Genomic DNA, 22,049 nt, shown 5'->3' on the forward strand with positions numbered 1-22,049 from the left:
CTTGGAGAAAGTGGCTGCTTTGGGAAACGATTCCAGGGACACCAAAAACCTCACAGTTTACATCTTCAAGTACTTAAAATGCTGCCATATAGAGGATGGAGCAGAGTTGTTCTCTCTTGCCCCGGAGGGACAGACCAGAACGAATGAGATGAAATTAATTCAAAAGAAATTCCGTCTCAAAATCTGGAAGAAGTTCCTGACAGTTAGAGCAGTTTCTCAGTGGAACAGGCTTCCTCGGGAGGTGGTGGGTTCTCCATCTTTGGAGATTTTTAAACAGAGGCTGGATAGCCATCTGACGGAGAGGCTGATTCTGTGAAGGTCAAGGGGGTGGCAGGTGACAGTGGATGAGCGATAGGTTTGTGAGTGTCCTGCATAGTGCAGGGGGTTGGACTAGATGACCCAGGAGGTCCCAACTCTATGATTCTATGATTCTAATGAAACCCTGCCTGGGAACGCCTGATCTAAGGATTTAACTGAAAGGCAAAATAAAAACAGAAAACACGGAAATCCCCAGAGTGTTGCATGAATCAGCAATTTCACCTCTGTGCTTCCAGTCAGAAATATCATGGCATTATGTAACACAGCCCCCCACCCCATTTTTCCCCTGACACCCTATTGCACATAGATGGGGAGTGGGGAGAGGGACACACCAGCTGGAAGACCCCCATTATTAGCAGGCTATCTAGCTTCAGTGTCATGCCTGTGGATTCAGCTGCTGAGTGGTCTCTTGGTTCTCTGGCACAGAAGTGAGGACAGCCTGCAAGCACAAGGTCCAGGCCTCTAGATAATCTAGTGCTTAAAACACACACAATAGGGCAGGGGTAGTCAACCTGTGGTCCTCCAGATGTCCATGGACTACAATTCCCATGAGCCCCTGCCAGCAAATGCTGGCAGGGGCTCATGGGAATTGTAGTCCATGGACATCTGGAGGACCACAGGTTGACTACCCCTGTAATAGGGGGCTACTGTGATGTGTTGTTTGGGCTACAGCAAACTGCATTGCTCAAAGGGAGCTTACGGCGAGTTCCCCCATCGGAAGCTGCAGCATCCAGGCATAGGCATCGTGGTTGCGGTTATGTTAGCACTTTCTGCCAGCGATAGAAGAAAAGCAAATCTCCAGGCTTTGCAGAGAGCAAGAGCATGTTGTACAAATCATCAATTAGATGAAAGGTCTCTGAAGCATTTTTTTTTTAAAGAAAAAAACACCAATGCAATTTAAGAAAAGTTTAACAGTCAACAAGATTGCTTCCCTTTGGGAACAGCTGCTGCTCAGCCTTCCCCCGGCAAGTTAGTTATTGTTGTACCGTGTCAGCCCACATCAGATCAGTAGGGTTGGAGCCAGATTTTGGCCAGCCTTTTTCAAGCTTTGGGCTGTGGAATAGGCCCTGAAATATGTTTTCAAGCTTCGAGGAGCCTCAGAAGTGAGGTCAGCTGGCCACACCACCCTGCTGTGCCCCTTGGAAGGGATATCTCTCCCCCCCCCCACACACACACACATGCCTTTACTACTATTAAGTCTGTGCGGGTTCAGTGATCACAGACTCCCAAGTCTTCAAAACAGCTCTTTTTATTTAGCAACTCCAGCTACAGACTACAACTACTGAACAGAGAAACAGGCAAACTCATGCACTTTTATACCTTTCAGGCAGCCAGCTGCTGCGTCTGATTGGCTCTAAGCAGAGCAATCCGATTGGCCCTTAAGCAGAGCAATCCAAATGGCTCTAGTGGAGCAATCCGATTGGCCCCTAAGTGGAGCAATCCAATTGGCCCTTACGCAGAGCAATTGGATTGGCCCTAAGCGGAGCAATCCGATTGGCTCTGGCAGAGTGATCAGGTTCCTTGATTGGTTAGTCCCTTGGCTAGCAGAGAACCCTCATTCGCATCTGTGTCCAAATGCCCACAGACATAACAACTACTACTGCAATGACGCTGCCTCATCTTGCCTTGAAAGAACGGGGGGAGCGGAGAAGACAGCCTAGCCCCCCCCATACCACAACACAACTGACCCTCCCCCCTTTGATTTTCACACCCACAGCTTAACCACCGAGCCCTCTGGAGGCAGCCAGTTCCCTAGCTTGTGGAGAAGTCCATTAAGAGAGGAGGGGAAAGGCTGCGGACTGCCACCAAAAAACCCAGGGCCCCTCAGGGGTCCACGAACACCTGGTTGGGAATCACTGCCTTAGGTAGCCAGCACTGGGGGTCTGGGAGGAGTCAGTTTTCCATTCAGTTGGTGAATGTCACAGTCTTTGGCATGCACAGATCAAGTTTATGGTGACCAGGTTCCTCCTGACAACTGGTGAGGGATGGGGGGGGGGCTTACTGGGAGCAGGAGGGAGGTTCTGGTGACATGAAACAGTGTGCTTATGTCACATGCCCACATGACCTGGAAGTGAGGCCATGAGGAGAGGGGCAGCCTGTAAATTGAAGTATCTTTAACCCTCCCCCCGCTCCGGAGGAGCGGGAGGAATAAAGGAGTAAGGGCAAGTGGGGAGGAGTTAGGGCGGGCCCTGTCCGGGATAAAAACTCGGAGGGCCCAATCAGGAGCCGCGAAGCGGCTCCTGATTGGGCCCTCCGAGTGTCACTCGAGGGCCAAGCAGCCAATGGGGAGCCGCGCAAGGCGCGGCTCCCCATTGGCTGGTTGGCCCAGCCTCGCCTGGGCCGGCCGGGGAGTTGCCGCTCAGAGGAAAAAGCCTTCCCCAGCGGTAAGTCCTCCGGCCGGCTTCCCCTCGCCCAGGGAGCCTTCTGCCGGGCCCTGGGGCAGGCTCGCCTGCCCTTGGGCCCGCCAGAAGGCCACAAAGCCCACTCCCGAAGTCCCGAGCCTTCTGCCAGGCCCTGGAGCAGCCGAGCCTGCTCCTAGGCCCGGCAGTAGGCCGCGGAGCCCGCCACCCCCGTCCCGAGCCTTCTGCCGGGCCCTGGGGCAGCCGAGCCTGCCCCTGGGCCCGGCAGTAGGCCGCAAAGCCTGCCGCCCCCGTCCCGAGCCTTCTGCAGGGCCCTGGGGCAGCCGAGCCTGCCCCTGGGCCCGGCAGTAGGCCGCAAAGCCTCCCGCCCCCGTCCCGAGCCTTCTGCCGGGCCCTGGGGCAGCCGAGCCTGCCCCTGGGCCCTGCAGTAGGCCGCAAAGCCTCCCGCCCCCGTCCCGAGCCTTCTGCCGGGCCCTGGGGCAGCCGAGCCTGCCCCTGGGCCCAGCAGAAGGTCCCAAGGCCACCTACCTTACTCTGTTCCTCCCTTCCTCCCAGCATTCCCTTTCTCCTTCCCTTCCTCCCAGCATTCCCTTTCTCCTTCCCTTCCTCCCAGCATTCCCTTTCTCCTTCCCTTCCTCCCAGCATTCCTTTTGTTTTTCCCTTTCTCCCTTCTTCCCTCTCTTCCATCTGCCTCTTTCTGGCTACCTGTTTCTCTCCCTCTTCTTCTGTCTCTATCTTCCTCCCTTTCTTTCTGTCTTTCTGTCTCTCTTTCTCCTTTTCCTCCTTCCTTCACCCCATCCCTCCACCCATCCATCATCCTAGGGCCCGCTGTATTTTGCCCACAGCGGGCTTAATATCTAGTAAATAAATAAAATAAATAAATGTTATGGACCTGAGACTTGGAGTGATGCTCTGGTATTTATTTATTTGGGTGGGGGGATCTCTATCATAAATTTAGCTTCTATCGTAGAGGTTTGGCCCAAATACCACAGTGCTGCCGTAATTCCGCAGATGTGATTTTGTCACTTCTTGGTCACATGGCCAGTGATGTGACTCTTTATTTTGGGTAATCCCCCCCCACTTGGCCAGCTGATTGGTGACCGGGTGGTGGGGTCTGTCAACAGAGCAACCCCCCCCTAATGTGTGTGTGTGTGTGTGTGTGTGTGGGCAGTCCAGCAACCCTTGTCAAGTTTTCTTAGCAAGATCTAAAGGTGAGAAGTGGATGGTTTACTTGAAGACAGGTAAAAGACCGAGATTAGCAGCTCCAGAAACAGCAGCTGCAGTTAAAAGGGCAAAAAGGAAGGAGGGAAAGTCAGATATTTGCTTAGAAAGGCAGCTGTGGAAAAGTATCACCACATAGATTTTCAGACTTGCTCTCATTTCTGATGTGTTTTTGATGATTTGGACTCATTCCAATTACCTTCCCACTTTTTTTTTCATTTTCTATAGATCCATAGTAAACCACCCAGGTTGCCAAGCTCCTGGTTAGGCCTGGAGATCTCCCAGAATTACAACTGATGATGGGAATTACAACTGATAACTCTTCCCGGATGACAGGGAAGAGTTGTTTGGCTGTTTGAAGGGTGGACTCAATGGCATTCTACCTCAATGAGCTGCCTCCTTTCCCCCAGCCTGGTGTCGTGGTTAAGAGTGGTGGTTTCTAATCTGGAGAGCTGGTCTTGATGGCCTCCTCCTCCACATGCAGCCAGCTGGGTGACCTTGGGCTAATCACAGCCCTGATAGTGCTGCTCTTATAGAGCAGTACTATCAGGGCTCTCTCAGCTTCACCTACCTCACAGAGGGTGGGGAGAAGTAGGGGAGATGATTATAAGCCGGTTTGAGACTGCTTTGAGAAAAGTGGGGTATAAAATCCATTTCTTCGTTGTCTTCTAACCCTGCCCTCTTCAGGCTTCCGAAATCTCCAGTTGCCGGATTCATTCTTGAAGCGGGTTCTAAGGAGTGACCTATCCCGAGTGTAGGATTTTCAGTTAATTCACAATATTTTCAATGAATGAAAACCGGGGTGGGGGGGGGGAATGCCTGTGTGCACCTGTACTAAGAAGTATTCAGGAAGGCATGGGATGCCAGTCCAGATTGCTGTAGCTAAAGAAATCCATTCTTAGAAATGTGGGGACTGTAATTAGCTGTGTGAGTTGATGAAAGGGCCTTCGGGCAGCCTTCCAGCCTTGTAAATCTATTGCTGTCATTGGATTCCCACAGTACTTTCCTGCCAACTTTGTATCTGTAATATTCATGTGCGATTCAATTCGATCCGGCTGAAAAGTGCCCGAATTAGCCTTGATTTAGGCATGAATCTGCTCCGAACCACCATTTCCCAATAAGTTTAAATGGCCCAATCAACCTTGCACCGATTGCGAAATTGAGATTTAGCACAATTCGGTGACTGAACAAGTGACTGTTTAAACTTTAAAGGGAAAGAGAATGTGTATGTGGGGTGGGGAGTTCTCCTTTCTGTCTCTCCTGGGTTCAGGAGGGGGGGGTGGTTAGGCAGAGGCACAAAATGTGCCCTGTGGCTGCAGGAACCTTTCCTCGAAAGAACCACCATGCTGCAAAAAGCTTGGATCAGGAGATCCAATTCTAGGGGAACCGAAAGTGGGGGCCCCCATCCAACCTCCATTATTTCCTATGGTGAGAACAGACCAGAAAACCTGGCTTTTACTCACTATAGGAAATAATGGAGACCTCTCTGGTCCGGTCTTTTTTGCAACTGGAGGATTCTTTTGAGGAGAAGCTCCTGCCTCTACCTTATCCCCCCCCCCCCCGTCCAGAAATACAGAAAAGAGATAATCCCCAAAGACTTGAATGGCACCATTAGCTTAAATGATGCCAAATCGATTCGGCCACATCAAAGCTGCACTACAGAATAAAAAACAGTCCAGTTTTTCTTCTCCTTGCCCATGCCTAGGGATGCCTCCTCTATTCCTAATCCATTCTTGGTGTGAAAATCTTATCAGTAGTGTCGCCAGTTTCTAATACCATTATAAAATGTGAGGGGGGCGGGCTCAGTTGGCTATATGATGCACAATAATCTTTGGGACCATTTTTCCCACTCTGACCCCCATAGGACACTAAGGTCCTAGTGAGCAAAATGTGCTCAGGATCTCCTGCCCCAAGGAGATCAAGCTGGTCTCAACCAGGGCCAGCGCGTTTTAGACACTGGCCCTGGCCTGGTGGAATGCTCTGCCAAAGGAGCTCTGAGCTCCGTGGGACCCTCCGCAATTCCCCAGGGCTTGTGAGTTGGTTAGTGGGACAAGAGAAGAAGAAGAAGAAGAGTTGGTTCTTATATGCCGCTTTTCCCTACGCAAAGGAGGCTCAAAGCGGCTTACAGTCGTCTTCCCATTCCTCTCCCCACAACAGACACCCTGTGGGGCGGGTGAGGCTGAGAGAGCCCTGATATTCCTGCTCGGTCAGAACAGTTTTATCAGTGCCTTGGCGAGCCCAAGGTCACCCAGTTGGTTGCATGTGGGGGAGCGCAGAATCGATCCCAGCATGCCAGATTCGTACTCCTGACCACTACACCAAACTGGCTCTCATAATATTGCCAGCCCACCCCCCCCCCCAACTGCAGGCAGAGTAAAGTTGCCAGCTCATGGTTGGGAAGCATCTGGGGATTTGGGAGGTGGAGCCTGAGGAAGGTGGGCTTTGGGGAGTGAGAAAGATTTCCAAGTGACATAACGTTATAGACATCACCATCCAAAGCAGTCAATTTCTCCAGGTGAAGTGGTATCTGCCACTGGGGGGTTCAGTTGGTAAAAGAGAGAGCTCTCCAGCCACTACCTGGAGGTTGGTAACCCTAACAGGTGGGGGAGTAGGGTTGCCAGCAACAGGTTGAGGAACTCCCAGAGATTTGGGGGCAGAACCAAAGAAGGGCAGGAACCTCAGAGGGCTACAGTGCCATACAGTCCCTTTCAAAGCAGCCGTTTTCTCAAGGACAATTGATCTCTATGATTTGGATCTCTTTTTTTTTTTTATGACGGAAATCCTCCAGTCCCCAACTAGAAGGCTGGCCACCCTGTTCTGTTGGCAGAGTTGAAATATGCAAAGAGGGGCAAGGCACCCAGCTGTTTAAAATAAAAGAGTTTTATTGTGAAGAGAAATGACTTTGTATAGAAAGAGGAGAGAGATATCCGTAACTGTCTAACTGTTTTGTTCTTTCATGCTGTTGTGGAGACAAGCAGGGAGGAAGTGTGCTCAAAGGAGCAGGAAGTCTCAAACTGAGCCCGTCAGGACACTGGAGGAGATTATTTGAAAATATCAGGAAGTTCTTAATCTAACTGTACTAATTACACATCTCCGATGCCCCCTGCAGGATATTCTTGATATGTTGTTGAATCATGCACACTACAAACCTTGCATATGCCAACATATTAAAACCTCCAAGTTTTGTGAAACTTTGGGATTTTTTGACAGCCCAGGAAGGGTTTCCTGAATGGGTGGGAGTTAATTATTTTATATGAATGTTTCAGGGGTTTCTCAGTGGTAAAAATAGTTGGAAAAGCCTGGCTTATATTAGGCGATTCACATTCCTTGTGGGTCCCCCATCGTACTGATAGAAAGCTTTATTTCATCTTTCTCTTTTTTGGGGGGGGGTGGGGTTGTAGGATATTCTCTTAGGAGGGCTGGAAACACGGCAACATCAACCGGTCAGTGGAGCGATCCAGCTTACAAAGAAAGTTCTTTTGCTGGCAGCATAAATATTCAGCCGGAGAAAGAAAGGGGGAGAAAAATTGATTTTTACCAGTCACGCCGAGTGACACACAGCAAGTAAACAAATAGCATAAAAGCTGAGAAAAGTCAATTTTCTTAAAAAAAACAGACAAACGAACCCAAGCCTTATGGTTTCAGTAATCCAGATCAAATGGAAGGTCTGCATGGTAAAGTCTAGCTTCAGGGCACAGGCCAGCTGGTTGGACTGAAAGACGGAGGAGAAAAAAATTCTAAACACGATAAGTCTGAAAAGAAAATAATCCCGTTAAGGGAAATTATTGCTCATCAGGTTGGGTCAAAGTTCTTCCCACCTTAGCCAGATGGGACAGCTGTCTCAGGATCCAGCAATGTCAGCCTACCTGACCTCACAGAGTTTATTGATTTTTATTTATTTATTAGTTAAATTTGTAGGCCGCCACTCTTGGCCCAGCCAGCTCGCGGCGACTAACCACACAAAAAAGGCACAATATTAAAAAACATAACAAAATGATAATAAGATAATAATGAAATAGTCATCCCTCCTCATCCACCAATTGTTTCCAGGTGAGGAGGTTACCTGGAGCAATTTAGAGGAGGAGCAGTCTAGAGGAGGGGGCCCGGCTCCAACCAAACACCTGGTGGAAGATCTACGTCTTGCAGGCCCTGTGGAATTGTGTTAGTTCCTTCAGCTCTTCGGGGAGCTCACTCCACCAGGTAGGGGCCAAGACAGAAAAGGCCCTGGCCCTGGTCGAGGCCAAGTCAGCCTCCCGTGCATCAGGGACCATCAGCCTATTAGAATTCGCAGGGTGAAGAGCTCTGTGAGGGACATAGGGAGTTAGACAGGAGTTGTGAGAATAAAATGCAGGAGAAGAGAAGGACATAAGCCACTTTAGGCCCCCGCTGGGGAGAAAGGCAGGATACGAAAGAAGCAAATTAAAGACAGGTTGGGCTACCTTAGTAGTGAAAAGAGCTTGCTTTCAGATGGGCCTTTTTGTAGTCCAGGGTTTATGGCAAGGAAGCCTCCTTATTCACAATGCCTGCTTTGCAGTGGCCAAAGAGAGACCAAGACAGCACGTGAGTCAGATTCTCTGATGCACTGCTAACTGAATAGCTAGGCTTGCAAATCTCCAGATGGGACCTGGAGATCTTCTGGAATGACAATCTTCCAGATGACAGAAACCCTCTTCCCCTGGAGAAAACCTCAGCTTTTCTGGTTGCGCTCTAAGACATGGGGTCCTTCCTCTCTTTACACAATTCTCAAGCTCCACCCCCAAAATCTCCAGGAAATTTTCAACCCCAGGTTTGCAAACCTCCTGGGGGCAGAGGCTCCTGGGTTGTACTAGATGACCCAGGAGGTCCCTTCCAACTCTAGGATTCTATGATTCTAGTTGTAATTCTGCGGGAACACCAGGTCCCACCAGGAGGCTAGCATCCCTACTGGGAGACAGTGGCTGCTTGGGAAGGTGAACTCTCTGGGATTAGACCCAGCAGGAGTCTCTTCCCTCTGCAAAGCCTGTCTTTCCCAGTCTCTACCCAAAAGCTGTTCAAAACACCCACCAAATTTGCATCAGAATCTGAAAACCAGACCTGTGTCAACCCTCCTGCCATGAGAAGGAGGCAGTGATGGAATTAATTCAGGGATCAGTTATGGGTTTTAATGTGATAATATAATGTTTTATTGAATTGTTTTATTGTTTTAAAATGTTACCAGGTCCAGGCCCCTGGGAATGGGTGGGCTATATTATTATTATTATTATTATTATTAGTAGTAGTAGTAGTAGTAGTAGTAGTAGAAGTAGTAGAAGTAGTAGTAGTAGTAGTAGAAGTAGTAGCTGCAGCAGCAGCAGCAGCAGCAGCAGCAGGAGCAGCAGGAACAGCAGTAATAGCAGTAGTATCACTACTACTACTACTACTACTACTACTACTACTACTACTACTACTACTACTACTACTACTACTACTACTACTATCCAGGTATTTCCTAACCCAGAGCTGGCAACCCTATATGAGCCTCTTTATCGGCCCGTTGAGCTACAGTTTCAGGCTTCCGCCTCTGAGAACCGTTTCTAATTTCACTGAATTTCTCTCCATTTCCTTTGAAATTCCTCTAGGTGTTTTTGAAGCTCACCTGAGTGATTTTGACAGTCTAATTGAAATACTTTGGCTTTCCCTCAAAATTACTATAGATGTTTCACCTGAGCCAGGCTTTCTAAAATTGCCTTGCATTTCGCTTTAGGCAAAATTGCTGGCAGCTCAATTTTGGGCTATCAAATTGTACTTATTAAAAATATTTGTAGCTTGTTTTCTCTTTTTACACTCATAAAATGATTTATTTAAAAGTGGCACCGAAATTGCTAATAGCAGGTTATCACAGCAAGAAGCAAACATGCTGGCTTCGTGGAAACAAAATACCCGTTTTAAAAAGTTATCCAAATCTCATAATAGCAGCAGATTATAAAGCACAGAAAATATCACACCTCCAGAGCGAGGGCTGGCCTCCGCTCACTGGCTAGGCAAGGCGATATAACAGGTGTCGTCAAGGGTTGCCAGACTCAAGGCTATGCCTGGAGATCTACTGGAATGACAGTTGTTCTCTTAGTGTTGTGGTTAAGAGTGGTTCTTCCCTGCCCCTTCACATGCAGCCAGCCAGGTGACCTTGGGCTTGTCACAGCCCTGATAGTGCTGTTCTCACAGAGTAGTCTCTCTCAGAGATCTCTCAGCCTCACCTACTTCACAGATTGTCTGTTGTGGGGAGAGGAAGAAGAAGATGAAGATGAGTTGGTTCTTAGATGCTGCTTTTCTCTACCTGAAGGAGGCTTAAAGCGGCGTACAGTCGCCTTCCCTTTCCTCTCCCCACAACAGACACCCTGTGAGGGAGGTGAGGCTGAGAGAGCCCTGAGATTACTGAAGAAGAAGAAGAGTTGGTTCTTATATGCTGCTTTTCTCTGAGAGCCAGCTTGGTGTAGTGGTTAGGAGTGCGGACCTCTATTCTGGCATGCTGGGTTCGATTCTGCACTCCCCCACATGCAGCCAGCTGGGTGATCTAGGGCTCGCCATGGGACAGATAAAACTGTTCTCACCGAGCAGGAATATTAGGGCTCTCTCAGCCTCACCCACCTCCCAGGGTGTCTGTTGGTGGGAGAGGAAAAGGAAGGTTTTGAGCCTCCTTCGGGTAGAGAAAAGCAGCATATGAAAACCAATTCTTCTTCTTCTTCTTCTTCTTCTTCTTCTTCTACCGAAGGAGTCTCAAACCGGCTTACATTCACCTTTCCTTTCCTCTCCCCACAACAGACACCCTGTGAGGGAGGTGAGGCTGGGGGAGCCCTGATATCACTGCTTCATCAGAACAGCTTTATTAGTCCTGTGGCAAGCCCAAGATCACCTCCAGAACAGATTTCTGGCTGCATGTGGAGGAGGAGCGGGGAATCAATCCCAGCTGATCAGATTAGAAGTCGGGGCTCTTAACCACTACACCAAGGTGGCAATTGTAAGCAATAGTAGGGAAGGCAATTGTAAGTCGCTTTAAGGCTCCTTCTGGTAGAAGAAGAAGAAGAGTTGGTTCTTATATGCCGCTTTTCCCTACCCGAAGGAGGCTCAAAACGGCTTACAGTCGCCTTCCCTTTCCTCTCCCTGCAACAGACACCCTGTGGGGTGGGTGAGGCTGAGAGAGCGCTGATATTACCGAAGAAGAAGAGTTGGTTCTTATATACCGCTTTTCCCTACCCAAAGGAGGCTCAAAGCGGCTTACAGTTGCCTTCCCATTCCTCTCCCCAGAACAGACACCCTGTGAGGTGGGTGAGGCTGAGAGAGCCCTGATATTCCTGCTCGGTCAGGACAGCCTTATCAGTGCTGTGGCAAGCCCAGGGTCACACAGCTGGTTGCATGTGGAGGAGCGCAGAATCGAACCTGGCATGCCAGATTAGAAGTCCGCACTCCTAACCACTACACCAAACTGGCACTATACCAATCTGGTACAGAGAAGCGGGGTATACAAAACAACTCTACTTCTTCTTGACTACAGAGATCAGTTTCCCTGAAAGAAACAGCTGCTTTGGTCTCCATCGCATTATATCATTGAATGACAGACACATTTTTAAAGGGGCAAACTGCATGCAGCTAAATATATACATTCTGTTGCAATATGAGGAACTTGCATCTCAGGTGTACTGAACTAACAAACCGGATAAAAATAAACTCATCGTCCTCTCCTATTTGTGGTGGAAGCTAACTTATCTGCCTTTCCGCTATAAATGCATTTTTAATGCATATAATTAACACCAATTTTCTCCCAGTAGGTTCTTCTAAATCAGAAACTTGAATTACACAGATTTCCTGGCAACTTTTCATCAACATTATTACTTCCATTGAGATTTCTTGTTTATGGCTTTTCAAAAGACTGCGTTTGCCACAACGGGGGGTGGGGGGGGGGAGAACCCATTTAGACAATGGCTGCTTTAAATTAACAGGAGCTGTAAATTATATTTATTTTTTTCCCACTCTCTAAAAGCCCAGCTTGTCCTCTGATGCTTTTGTGCTCTGCTCCTCCAGCAGCCAACATTGCTTGCACTTTCTGCATTTGCATTTCTCTGCTCTGCAGCGGGATCTGGCCCTTAAGCACAGCTCCTTCCCCCCTCCCCCAACAGCTGATTTTCCCTAGCACTCAACTGGGATGCATCAACTGGGATGCATCACCAGCCATAATATATTTAGCAAAAATTATGAGCTGGGAGGGACCTCCAGGGTCATCTAGCCCAACCATCTGCAGAATGCAGGAAGCTCATAGCTACCTGCCCACCCACAGTGATCCCAATCTCATGTCCAGATGTTGCTCCCCCCCACCCCCAAAAACCCTCGGAATCCCTGGCTAGTCAGGCCTGGAGAAAATTCTCCTCCCAACCCGAAATTGGTGACTGGCATTTCCCTGGGCATGCAAGAAAGGGCCACGATAGCCCAGCACTGACACAGTTCCTTCTGCCCACCCACTCACCATCTGCCTAAGAACTGTAGTCCATAGACATCTGGAGAGCCACAGTTTGGACACCCCTGTACTAGGGAGAGGATACAGGGGGGAAATTTATTTTATTTATTTGTTTAATTTGTAGACTGCCCGGTCCTACAAGCAGGCTCAGGGCAGTTAACATAAAACTTGTTGATACTGAATTAAAATCACCCTGCAAGCCAGACTTTTCCCAAGGAGATGCCTCGGGGGGGGGGGGGGGAAGGAAGGAAGGAAGGAAGGAAGGAAGGAAGGAAGGAAGGAAGGAAGGAAGGAAGGAAGGAAGGAAAGAAGGAGGGAGGGAGGGAGGGAGGGGTGGGTGGGTGGAAGGAAGGAAGGAAGGAAGGGAGGGAGGGAGGGAATTGGATGGATGGATGGCTGGAAGGAAGGAAGGAAGGGAGGGAGACAAAGAGACAGATGTATAAAGGTAGGTTGATGGGTGGGAAGGAGAGGAGGAAGCAGGAAAAGTAAAAACTCCTGTAAGTAAAAAAGTCCTACACACACACACAAATAAACGTTTGCAATAGTTTTTAAAAAATGGCAAATTTTCCAAAGAAAATACGAGGGATACAATAAGCTTCTTGATTATATACAAAAATGTTCAGAAACAGAACCCAAATAGATATTTGTACACTCCGACTCAACCGAGAGTACTGTTTTTGCCAGTAGTTTTTGGACCACGACGTCTCATCACAGTGAGAAAAAAAATTGAACATTACAGGAGGAAAATAAGAAAAAGGTTGGAATAGAAAGATTTGTGGCATCATTTGACTCGGTAGATTTGCCAGCGCTCCTTCCCTTTGGTCCTATCTGACCCAAACGGGAGCCAAATAGCTCTTTTCCATTACTTCGGCTCTCTGCCCTTCAGCTGTTACGTTGAAGGGGGAGCAGGCCTTTCCTTCCCGTTAAATAACCTTGCAGACTTTAATTTGAAACAAACAAAGCATTTTAAAGCATTTCTCCTCGGGGGACTGCACTGAGTGTTCCTAAATTGCTGAATATTTAATAGCCAGGCACGTGCCGCAGACCCCAAGGTCTGTCCCCCGAATGATAAGCCCCCTTTTTTATTAAATGAACTTTAATTACTTAATAATTAGGACTACTGTAGGGGGGGGAGATTGGGATCTTGATAGGCTGCCAACTAGGCTGTAGGGCAAAGCAGGCATGCATGCCTTTCACCGATTAGAATGTCAAAGAAAGTGTAGCAAGAGAATTCTCCGAGGCCCTGAATGGAAGGAAGTTGTCCCTATGGGGACAGAAACCCGAAGCTGGAGGGGGGGGGGAAGGACTTGGTTCCTTGGCTGATGCTTGAAATTAATGGAGAAGAGGCAGGAAAAGAGGCTTCTGTCAGAGCAACAGGAATAAGGAGAATGGGGGAGCACAGAGCAGTCCTTTTTCTTAGCCTTGCGGTTCCGGTCAGAGAATCCCCACACTGATTACATGTTATTTTTCCCCCTGTGTGTTAATTGATTCAGTGTAATTTCCTTTTTATGCCATTGTGATTCCCTTCACCCAGCTTTTCCCCTTGCAATGTACTTTAAAATATATATATATATATATAAATAGGGTAATGCCAGATCGCTGTTATGCTATATATAAATAAAAAGGTAAAGGTATCCCCTGTGCAAGCACCGGGTCATGTCTGACCCTTGGGGTGATGCCCTCTAGCGTTTTCTTGGCAGACTCAATACGGGTTGGTTTGCCAGTGCCTTCCCCAGTCATTACCATTTACCCCCCAGCAAGCTGGGTACTCATTTTACCGATGGATGGAAGGCTGAGTCAACCTTGAGCTCCCCCAGCCTCATGGTCAGAGCTTCAGACAGCATGTCGCTGCCTTACCACTCCGCGCCACTCTGTGCAAACGGTGGCAGGGGCTCATGGGAATTGTAGTCCATTGACATCTGGAGGACCACAGGTTGACTACCCCTGCCCTATTGTCGTTATTGATCAGGAGGTGACATTTTAACAGGCTTCTACAATCATTCACGTAGCCTTCCTCTCTCCTTTTTAAGCATTTAAACAAGCTAAGAGGGGAAATGTCTAATGGAGCGGGTTTGTATTGGGATTGCTGGGGGTGGAGAGCTGTTAAAATCCTGAACTGCTGCCAATCGCTTAATGCGAAGTCCAGCGGGTTTCTGTCCTTGCGGGGGACTGAGAGTGCCTCTGCTAACAGGCCATTGCTGAATGGAATGTAGAAGCAGATCTGCCATCCTGGGAAATTTTAAGCATGCAAGCAGAGAGGTGACTGAATGCCGGAGGTATGCTGAGGCAGCTGCATTGGTTGCCGGTTGCGGCTTGGATCAGGTTCAAGGTTTTGGTTTTAACCTTGAAGGCCCTTCACGGTCTGGGACCCACGTAACTGAGGGACCCCCTGTTGCCCTATGCCCCCCTGCAGGGCTTTGCACTCTGTGGGGACCAATTTGTTGGTCATTCCCAGCCCCAGGAAGGCTCACCTGGTCTCAACCAGGGCTAGGGCCTTTTCAGTCCTAGCCTCTACCTGGTGGGATGAGCTCCCAGAAGAGCTGGGGCCCTGCAGGAGTTACTGCCAGGTCTATGGTCGAGGCCAGGGCAGGAAGAAGATCTGGTTGGGCCTCCCCTTAGGAAGACCCACCATTTGCCTTTGGAACATCCTGCATGAGGACCAGCTGCATAACCCCTCCATCACTCTGGCAGCAGGCGTAGTGTTATGAGGAAAGACTGGTTTTGATTGCCATGCCGTATTGAGTAATGTATTTTAATGGGGCTTTATTGATGTGGGTTTTATAGTGTAATCTGCCACGAGCTGGCATGCTGAGAGTGGTGGGAAACAAATATAACAACAACAACAGCAGCAGCATAACATAACTCTCAGCCAGGATGGTTGGGGAAGGGAGACAAGAGAAGTCAGTTGTGGGGTTAGATTAAGGTGACCAGATTTTAACATTGGTAACATTGATTAAAAATTTGGTCTATATGGAGCAACAAGAAATTTCATAGAACACATAGAACGCAAAAATAGTATTGTAATGTATATATTTTAATTTCAACATAAGTACAATTTGCTAGGTGCCCCTAGATGTCCCTCCAAAAGTGGAATAATCTGGTCACCTTAGGTTAGATTCTCAGCAGATGCTTTCTTGGATGCTTTAGGATGCTTAGGGCTGATCCTGCGTTGAGCAGGGGGTTGGACTAGATGGCCTGTATGGCCCCTTCCAACTCTGTGATTCTATGATTCAGATAGCCAGAGAATCAACAGAGAATCCTAGCCCCCACAAGTGACTTCTCTTGTCTCCCTTCCCCAACAATCCTGGCTGAGAGTTATGCTATGCTCATCAGATTAGAAGAATCTTACCCACTTGTTCATCAGTTGTAAAGATGGACCCGTCACCCTTACTGTAATCCTAGTCCAATTGCATCCCTCACTGGATATCTGATGCTGTAAAACTGCATTGATTTTGTAAGGTTCTGTTAATCACTCTTGAGTTGCAGGAAGAAAGCCCAGCTGCAAATAAATCCCAGGGTCAGACTGGCTGTCCTAATGGTTGCCTTGTCGTTCTTCCTCCAGGCCCTTTGAGGTTTCTATCCCAGACGGACTCTGTCACAGCGTTCACGGGAGATACCGTTTTGCTAAAGTGTGAAGTTATCGGGGAGCCCATGCCCACGGTCCACTGGCAGAGGAACCAAGAGGACCTGACCTTGAATCCCGCCGACACCCGAGTGGCAATCCTGCCCTCTGGATCTTTACAAATCAGTAGAATTCATGCTGGGGACAGTGGGATCTATAGATGCCTCGCAAAGAATCCGGCCAGCTTCAGAACGGGAAATGAAGCCGAAGTCAGAGTTTTGGCAGGTAAGACTTTCCATACCATGCATAATGAGATATTGCCCTGACACATGCTGGCTTTGTGCTCATTCGTTGATTTGGTTGTGAAGTTCAACATCTGGAAAACCAAGCTGGTGAGGGGGGAGGATTCCCAACCCTGCCCTACTCAGAACTCAAAGCAGGATTTCCAGAGATTCTCCTGTATTTTTAAATCTCCAGGTTTAGCCATGATATGGCATCTGTTCCTTCAGGAGTCCTAATGTTGCATGGATCCTTTGTCTGCTCCAGCATGGTGGAATCCCTACAGGGATGAGAGGGACATGCTGTTGAGGAAGGGGTGGAAGATGCTGTGGTTGTTTCACGTTGGCGCACATCAAGGAATTTAGTGAAACGGCGACGATCCCCAGGCAGCAACGTGGAAACAGTATGGAGGGGTTAGGGAGTGCAGGAGATGGGAAGACAGGAAAATGAAGAAATAAGGTTGTTTTCTATTTCCCACTTTTCTCTACCTAGAGGAGTCTCAAAATGGTTTACAATCGCCTTCTCTTCCTCTCCCCACGACAGACACCCTGTGAAGACCACAGGCCATATGAGCAAAGTTTTTCTCAAGAGTGGTTATCCACGGCACAACCAATGATTCAGACATCATTAGATAAAGCAAACCCTTTGTGGAAAAAAAGCAATTTTAACCAGTACATGGATGTACATATCCATATTCTGGTCTGGACAGAATACATTCCTGTTTCCACCCAGATTGCAGCGTTGGAAATGCTGGTTGGTACTTGGAGCAGGGATCTTAAAAATTTAGCCTGGGTCTTTTCTAGGCTGGAAATATTGGCAGACTTTATGGGTTTTTTGCAGGAAGACCAAGCCACTGTTCTGTTTTAAAAAGTAAATTGCCAATGGGGAACGGCTGTAGTCAAAACAGAGAGCGCAACACCACCTGCGCAATATAGCATCTCTCATGTGGTTGTTAATTTTCTTCTGGCTATGGTTGACATTGCCTTCAAGAAAGCTCATAGTAAAATGCATGATGTTTATGAGTCTCAATAAAACATGACACCCTGTGAAGAAAGTGGCCTGTGGGTTCATAGACCAGGATAACAGGGAGTTCATTAAAGCTCTTCAATGTGACCCCAGTACAAAGAAGCAAAAACTGAACCAAAGAACCCATAACTGACCCCAACTTATATGCACACCCCCCACAATAGATCTTCCCACCAGTGTGCGCTATTGGTCAGTTTCGCTTTAAGCTGACTGGATCGAGCAGACGGGATCTAGCCACACAGTGGTCAATTACCGTGCAGGCTTGGTCCTCGGCAGGTCTACAGACACAGCAGGCTGATAGAGCTCTGAGAGAACTGGGACTGGCTCAAGGTCAGCCAGCAGGCCTCATGTGTCTCAAAAGGGCTTAACAATCACCTTCCCTTCCTCTCCCCACAACAGGCATCTTGTGGGGCAGTCAGGGCTGAGAGTTCTGGGAGAATTGTAACTGGCCCAAGGTCACCCAGCAGGCTTACAATCATTTTCCCTTCCTCTCCCATCAACAGACACCTTCTGAGTCAAGGTGCACCACACTTGGATACCCCCTTCCAGCCCAAATGCAGATGTGGTCAACACCTGGGACCCACCGAGCACTTTACATCAGCTCCAGTGGTTCCCCAGTAAGCCCATTAAGGTTTCTTTATCAAAGTCCAGTTTGCCCATTAACAAACCCTCCATTGAGGCACTGAGTTTGGGACAGCATTTGATTGCTTTTGCTTTTGCTTTTATTAGTGGCGATTCTGAGAGTTTTAAAATTGTGACTTGATCCTGGTTTTATAATTGTTCTTTTTGTTACATTGTTTCTAATGTTTGATTCATAGAGTGACCTGTCCTGAGTAGTGCAAGGGAGAAATGTGGCTAATAAGTGTATTAAATCAGGGATCCCTAAACTTTTTGAGCCTGCAAGCACTTTTGGGAATCTGGCACAGCCTGGAGCGCACAGCAACAAAATGGCTGCTGCAAAATGGCGGCCACAGGAGGCGGAGCCAGCCACATAATGATTGTCACAACATAACTTCAGTAACAGAACGTTGCGATGACGGCTGCTGCCAAAGCAGCATTTTTAAAGATCTGCATAGCCAATCAGAAGACTTGCTGGGTATGAGGCCTATTTGGACCTACCTACTTTCGAAAACAAGAGCCTCTTGTGGCGCAGAGTGGTAAGGCAGCAGACCTGCCCGTGAGGCTGGGAGTTCGATCCCAGCAGCTGTCTCAGGGTTGACTCAGCCTTCCATCCTTCCGAGGTCGGTAAAATGAGTACCCAGCTTGCTTGCTGGGGGGTAAAATGGTAATGACTGGGGAAGGCACTGGCAAACCACCCCGTATTGAGTCTGCCATGAAAACGCTGGAGGGCGTCACCCCAAGGGTCAGACATGACTCGGTGCTTGCACAGGGGATACCTTTACCTTGACCTTACTTTCAAAAAACACTTGGTGGGCAACATAAAAGTTGTTGGCGGGCACCATGATTCCCACAGGAACCAAGCTGGGGGGGGGCTGTTTTAAACAAATACACAAATTACAGGTATGCCCTGCAATCTGGGATGCATGACAACATTCCTTTTAGCCGCTGTTTTATTTATTTCATTCCACTGATGTGTCTTGCTGGCTTTCCCAGCACATATGTTTCTTTGGGCATCTTTGTGCTATTTTTACCTATATATGTGCAACCAATACAAAAAATAGCGTGGAGAAAAACCTGTTAATCTTAACGGGGTGGGGGGGGGCAGCCTGCTGCTGCACGAGATATCTTGTAGCATAGGCCATCTGTGCATGTGCTGGTTCATTGCCTGTCAATACGCTTCCACACTGCAGATGCAACTGGTTATTTGACAAGCTGGGGACAATTTAAATCTCTGTAATGTTACTCTCTTGATGTGAAAACTGTTTTTGTTTTTTAGCAAATGAGTTTCCCAGTTTGGTGTGGTGGTTAGGAGTGCGGACCTCTAATCTGGCAAGCCGGGTTCTATTCCCCGCTCCCCCACATGCAGCCAGCTGGGTGACCTTGGGCACACCACGGCACTGATGAAACTGTTCTGACTGAGCAGTAATCTCAGGGCTCTCTCAGCCTCACCTCCCTCACAGAGTGTCTGTTGTGGGGAGAGGAAAGGGAAGGCAACTGTAAGCCGCTTTGATCCTCCTTCAGGTAGAGAAAAGCGGCATATAAGAACCAAGTCTTCTTCTTCAAACAGGCAGGAGGTCTGAAACTAATTGATGTTCAAGCTAGTGCAATGGGTGAAACATTAATTTAGGCATGCATTCCACGGAACATCGGAACTGCTGCCCCTAGGGCTGGCGTTCCCAACATCTTGGGCCTGTTGGCACCTTGGAATTTTTTACATGGGTCAGTGGGATCATCCCCAAAATGGCAGCTGCAGGGGGTGGAGCCAACCACAAAATGGCTACCACAGGAGGCGGAGCAAATCACAAAATATGCGGAAGTGAGGCTTCACAGAACTAACTGTAACTTTTCAATATTTCAGACAGAAGCTCTTTTTGCCAGCATGGTTTTTAAAATAAATATGTTTACAAATATTTCCCAACGTGCCCCTTCATCTGCCCACCACCACAGTGGTGGTGGCAGCTGCTGCCAAAACAACTTAAAAAAAATTCTGTACAGCCAATAAAATCCCCAGTGGCCAATCAGGAGTTTTTCTGGGTAAAAGCCCCACCTGCCAACTTAAAAAAAAAAAACACTTGTCAGATGCCAGGAAAAATGTTGGCAGGCGCCACATTGGAAACCCCTCCCATGGTGTATACATTTCATTTAGTTGTACTGCAACTTTGACACAGCCTCCTGCTGCAATATTAAATTCCCTGACACAAGAGAGGCAGCAGCCCTTGCCTTTCCGTCCAACAAAGCTGGAGGACTGAATCCATCTCCTCAGTTGGCAGGAGCAAAAGAAACTCACCTAGTTGCGGTTCCAGCACCATAAAGTTCCCCAGGTGTTCATAGAATCACAGAATCATAGAGTTGGAAGGGGCCACACAGGCCATCTAGTCCAACCCTCTGCTCAACGCAGGATCAGCCCAGAGCATCCTAAAGCATGGTCAGAGATACGGAGGGCTGCAGTGTGAAGGGTAAGGTGGGATGGCCTTGTCACATGACTAGCATACGCTTATCCTTTCGGACATGGAATCTGATTTACGATCAAGGGCCTCTAATTGACCCTTGTTGATGATAATATGCCTAGAATGACAGATGCCTATTGAGATGCATTGTAAAAAAAAAAAAACCCTCACTTTCTCAGGTTTTGCAGATGAGTCTTCCAAATACACAGGAAGATGAAAATGTTCTAAGAAAGCAAAAGTCTTCACATGCTTTTGGTTTAGGACGGGTGAATTCACCCACCACCGTCATCTCCCATCTTTGAACATTTCCCACGCCTTTGTTCTGCATTAACGAGCCGAGCCGTGATCAAGCAAAAGGTTGCCGTTGTAGATATGCCCTCAGCCACCAGGATCTGACCTTGCAGCGTTCTTCCGGACAGATTTCTCTGTTGCGTAACAGCTTCATTTTGCTTCTTCAAGAGGTCCCACTTGTGTCTCTTTTACTCTTCAGTGTAAAGCAGGGGTAGTCTACCTGTGGTCCTCCAGATGTCCATGGACTACAATTTCCATGAGCCCCCTGCCAGCATTCGCTGGCAGGGGCTCATGGGAATTGTAGTCCATGAACATCTGGAGGACCACAGGTGGACTACCCGTGGTCTAAAGGATTGCTACAGCAGGAGGCTGTGTCAAAACTGCCAGGCAAGCAATGGGGCAAGTCAGAAAGCAAAACTGGTCAGCCAGTTTGTGAGTGTGAGTGTGAGTGTGAGTGTGAGTGTGAGTGTGTGTCCCTCCCATCAGTCTTAACCTTATAAAGTTGGCTGGCTTTTAGGATGATTCGGTTCCCTGCATAAAGGTCCTTGGGAGCTTGGAAAAGATAGAAAGCAGCTTTCGTATCTTCGTGGTTGTCGTTCATTCTGGTGGAAAAAAGATTAAATGAATCACACCAGGCTTTACGTTAAGAGAGCTTGGTTGGTTGTTCAGCACATGTGGAGAAATTAAGACTTCACTCCTCCTTAAGCACCACTTAAACCACCCTGTGGCCCAGCCGGCTCCAGGAAACTGCATTCCCATCCAGTGGATTTCCTTCATCATTAGGCTAAGCCAGTTTCCTGGGAGATGTCTCAGTTGCAGGAGTCTTCCAGGATGTGGACTGCTGCCAAGGGGTGGGGGGATAGGGTGACCCGGGGGCCCCGCGCATGCCCGAACCTGCCACGCATGCACATTTGTGCCCGGCGAGGCTGCAAACGCGCACACACTGCATATTTGTGCATGCATGCATGTGTGGAGCTATAGCACATGCGCGCTTGCGCTCCTGGTGGAACCTCAAGACACTTCAATGGAACCTCAAGACACCCAGACCCTCAAAAATGGCGCAATAAGATCAATAGACCCTCAATAAGAGACAATACTTTCAATTTTGGAGTGCGTAATGACTCAACCTACTATGTCCAAATGTCTCTGAGCATTTAAAAGTCCTTGCTCAAAACGGAATATTCGGAATTATCCCTAAACTGGCTCACACACAGCTGTTGCTATGAACGGCGGAAAGAAGCAGACAGAGCAAACAAGCACAGACTTCGCCAGCCGCCTTCCACGGGCATCGTTTCCCCTCGACCTTACATTGTTCGAAGCGAAGTCCCAAGAATAATAGAGTCGTAAGTGCAAAAATGACTAGCTGTCGGGAAAGTGCTGACTTCACCCCTGCCTGCACAGAACACGTTGGCTTTGGGCCAGGTGAGGGCTTTGTCTGGGCATTATATAAATTTGCCTTT

General features: G+C 48.3%; 1 protein-coding gene across 4 annotated transcripts in view; it reads left to right on the top strand.

The window, feature by feature from the left end:
- DCC (DCC netrin 1 receptor) overlaps nucleotides 1-22,049 on the top strand; it is a 939,742-nt gene that overhangs the window by 436,597 nt on the left and 481,096 nt on the right. For all 4 annotated transcript variants that reach the window (XM_077346794.1, XM_077346795.1, XM_077346796.1 and 1 more), the window contains exon 3: nucleotides 15,926-16,210. In XM_077346794.1, the coding sequence (XP_077202909.1) occupies nucleotides 15,926-16,210 (285 nt within the window). The remainder of the gene's footprint in view (nucleotides 1-15,925; nucleotides 16,211-22,049) is intronic.

The sequence above is a fragment of the Paroedura picta genome, chromosome 7 (genome assembly GCF_049243985.1).
Source record: "Paroedura picta isolate Pp20150507F chromosome 7, Ppicta_v3.0, whole genome shotgun sequence".
Taxonomy (NCBI): Eukaryota; Metazoa; Chordata; class Lepidosauria; order Squamata; family Gekkonidae; genus Paroedura; species Paroedura picta.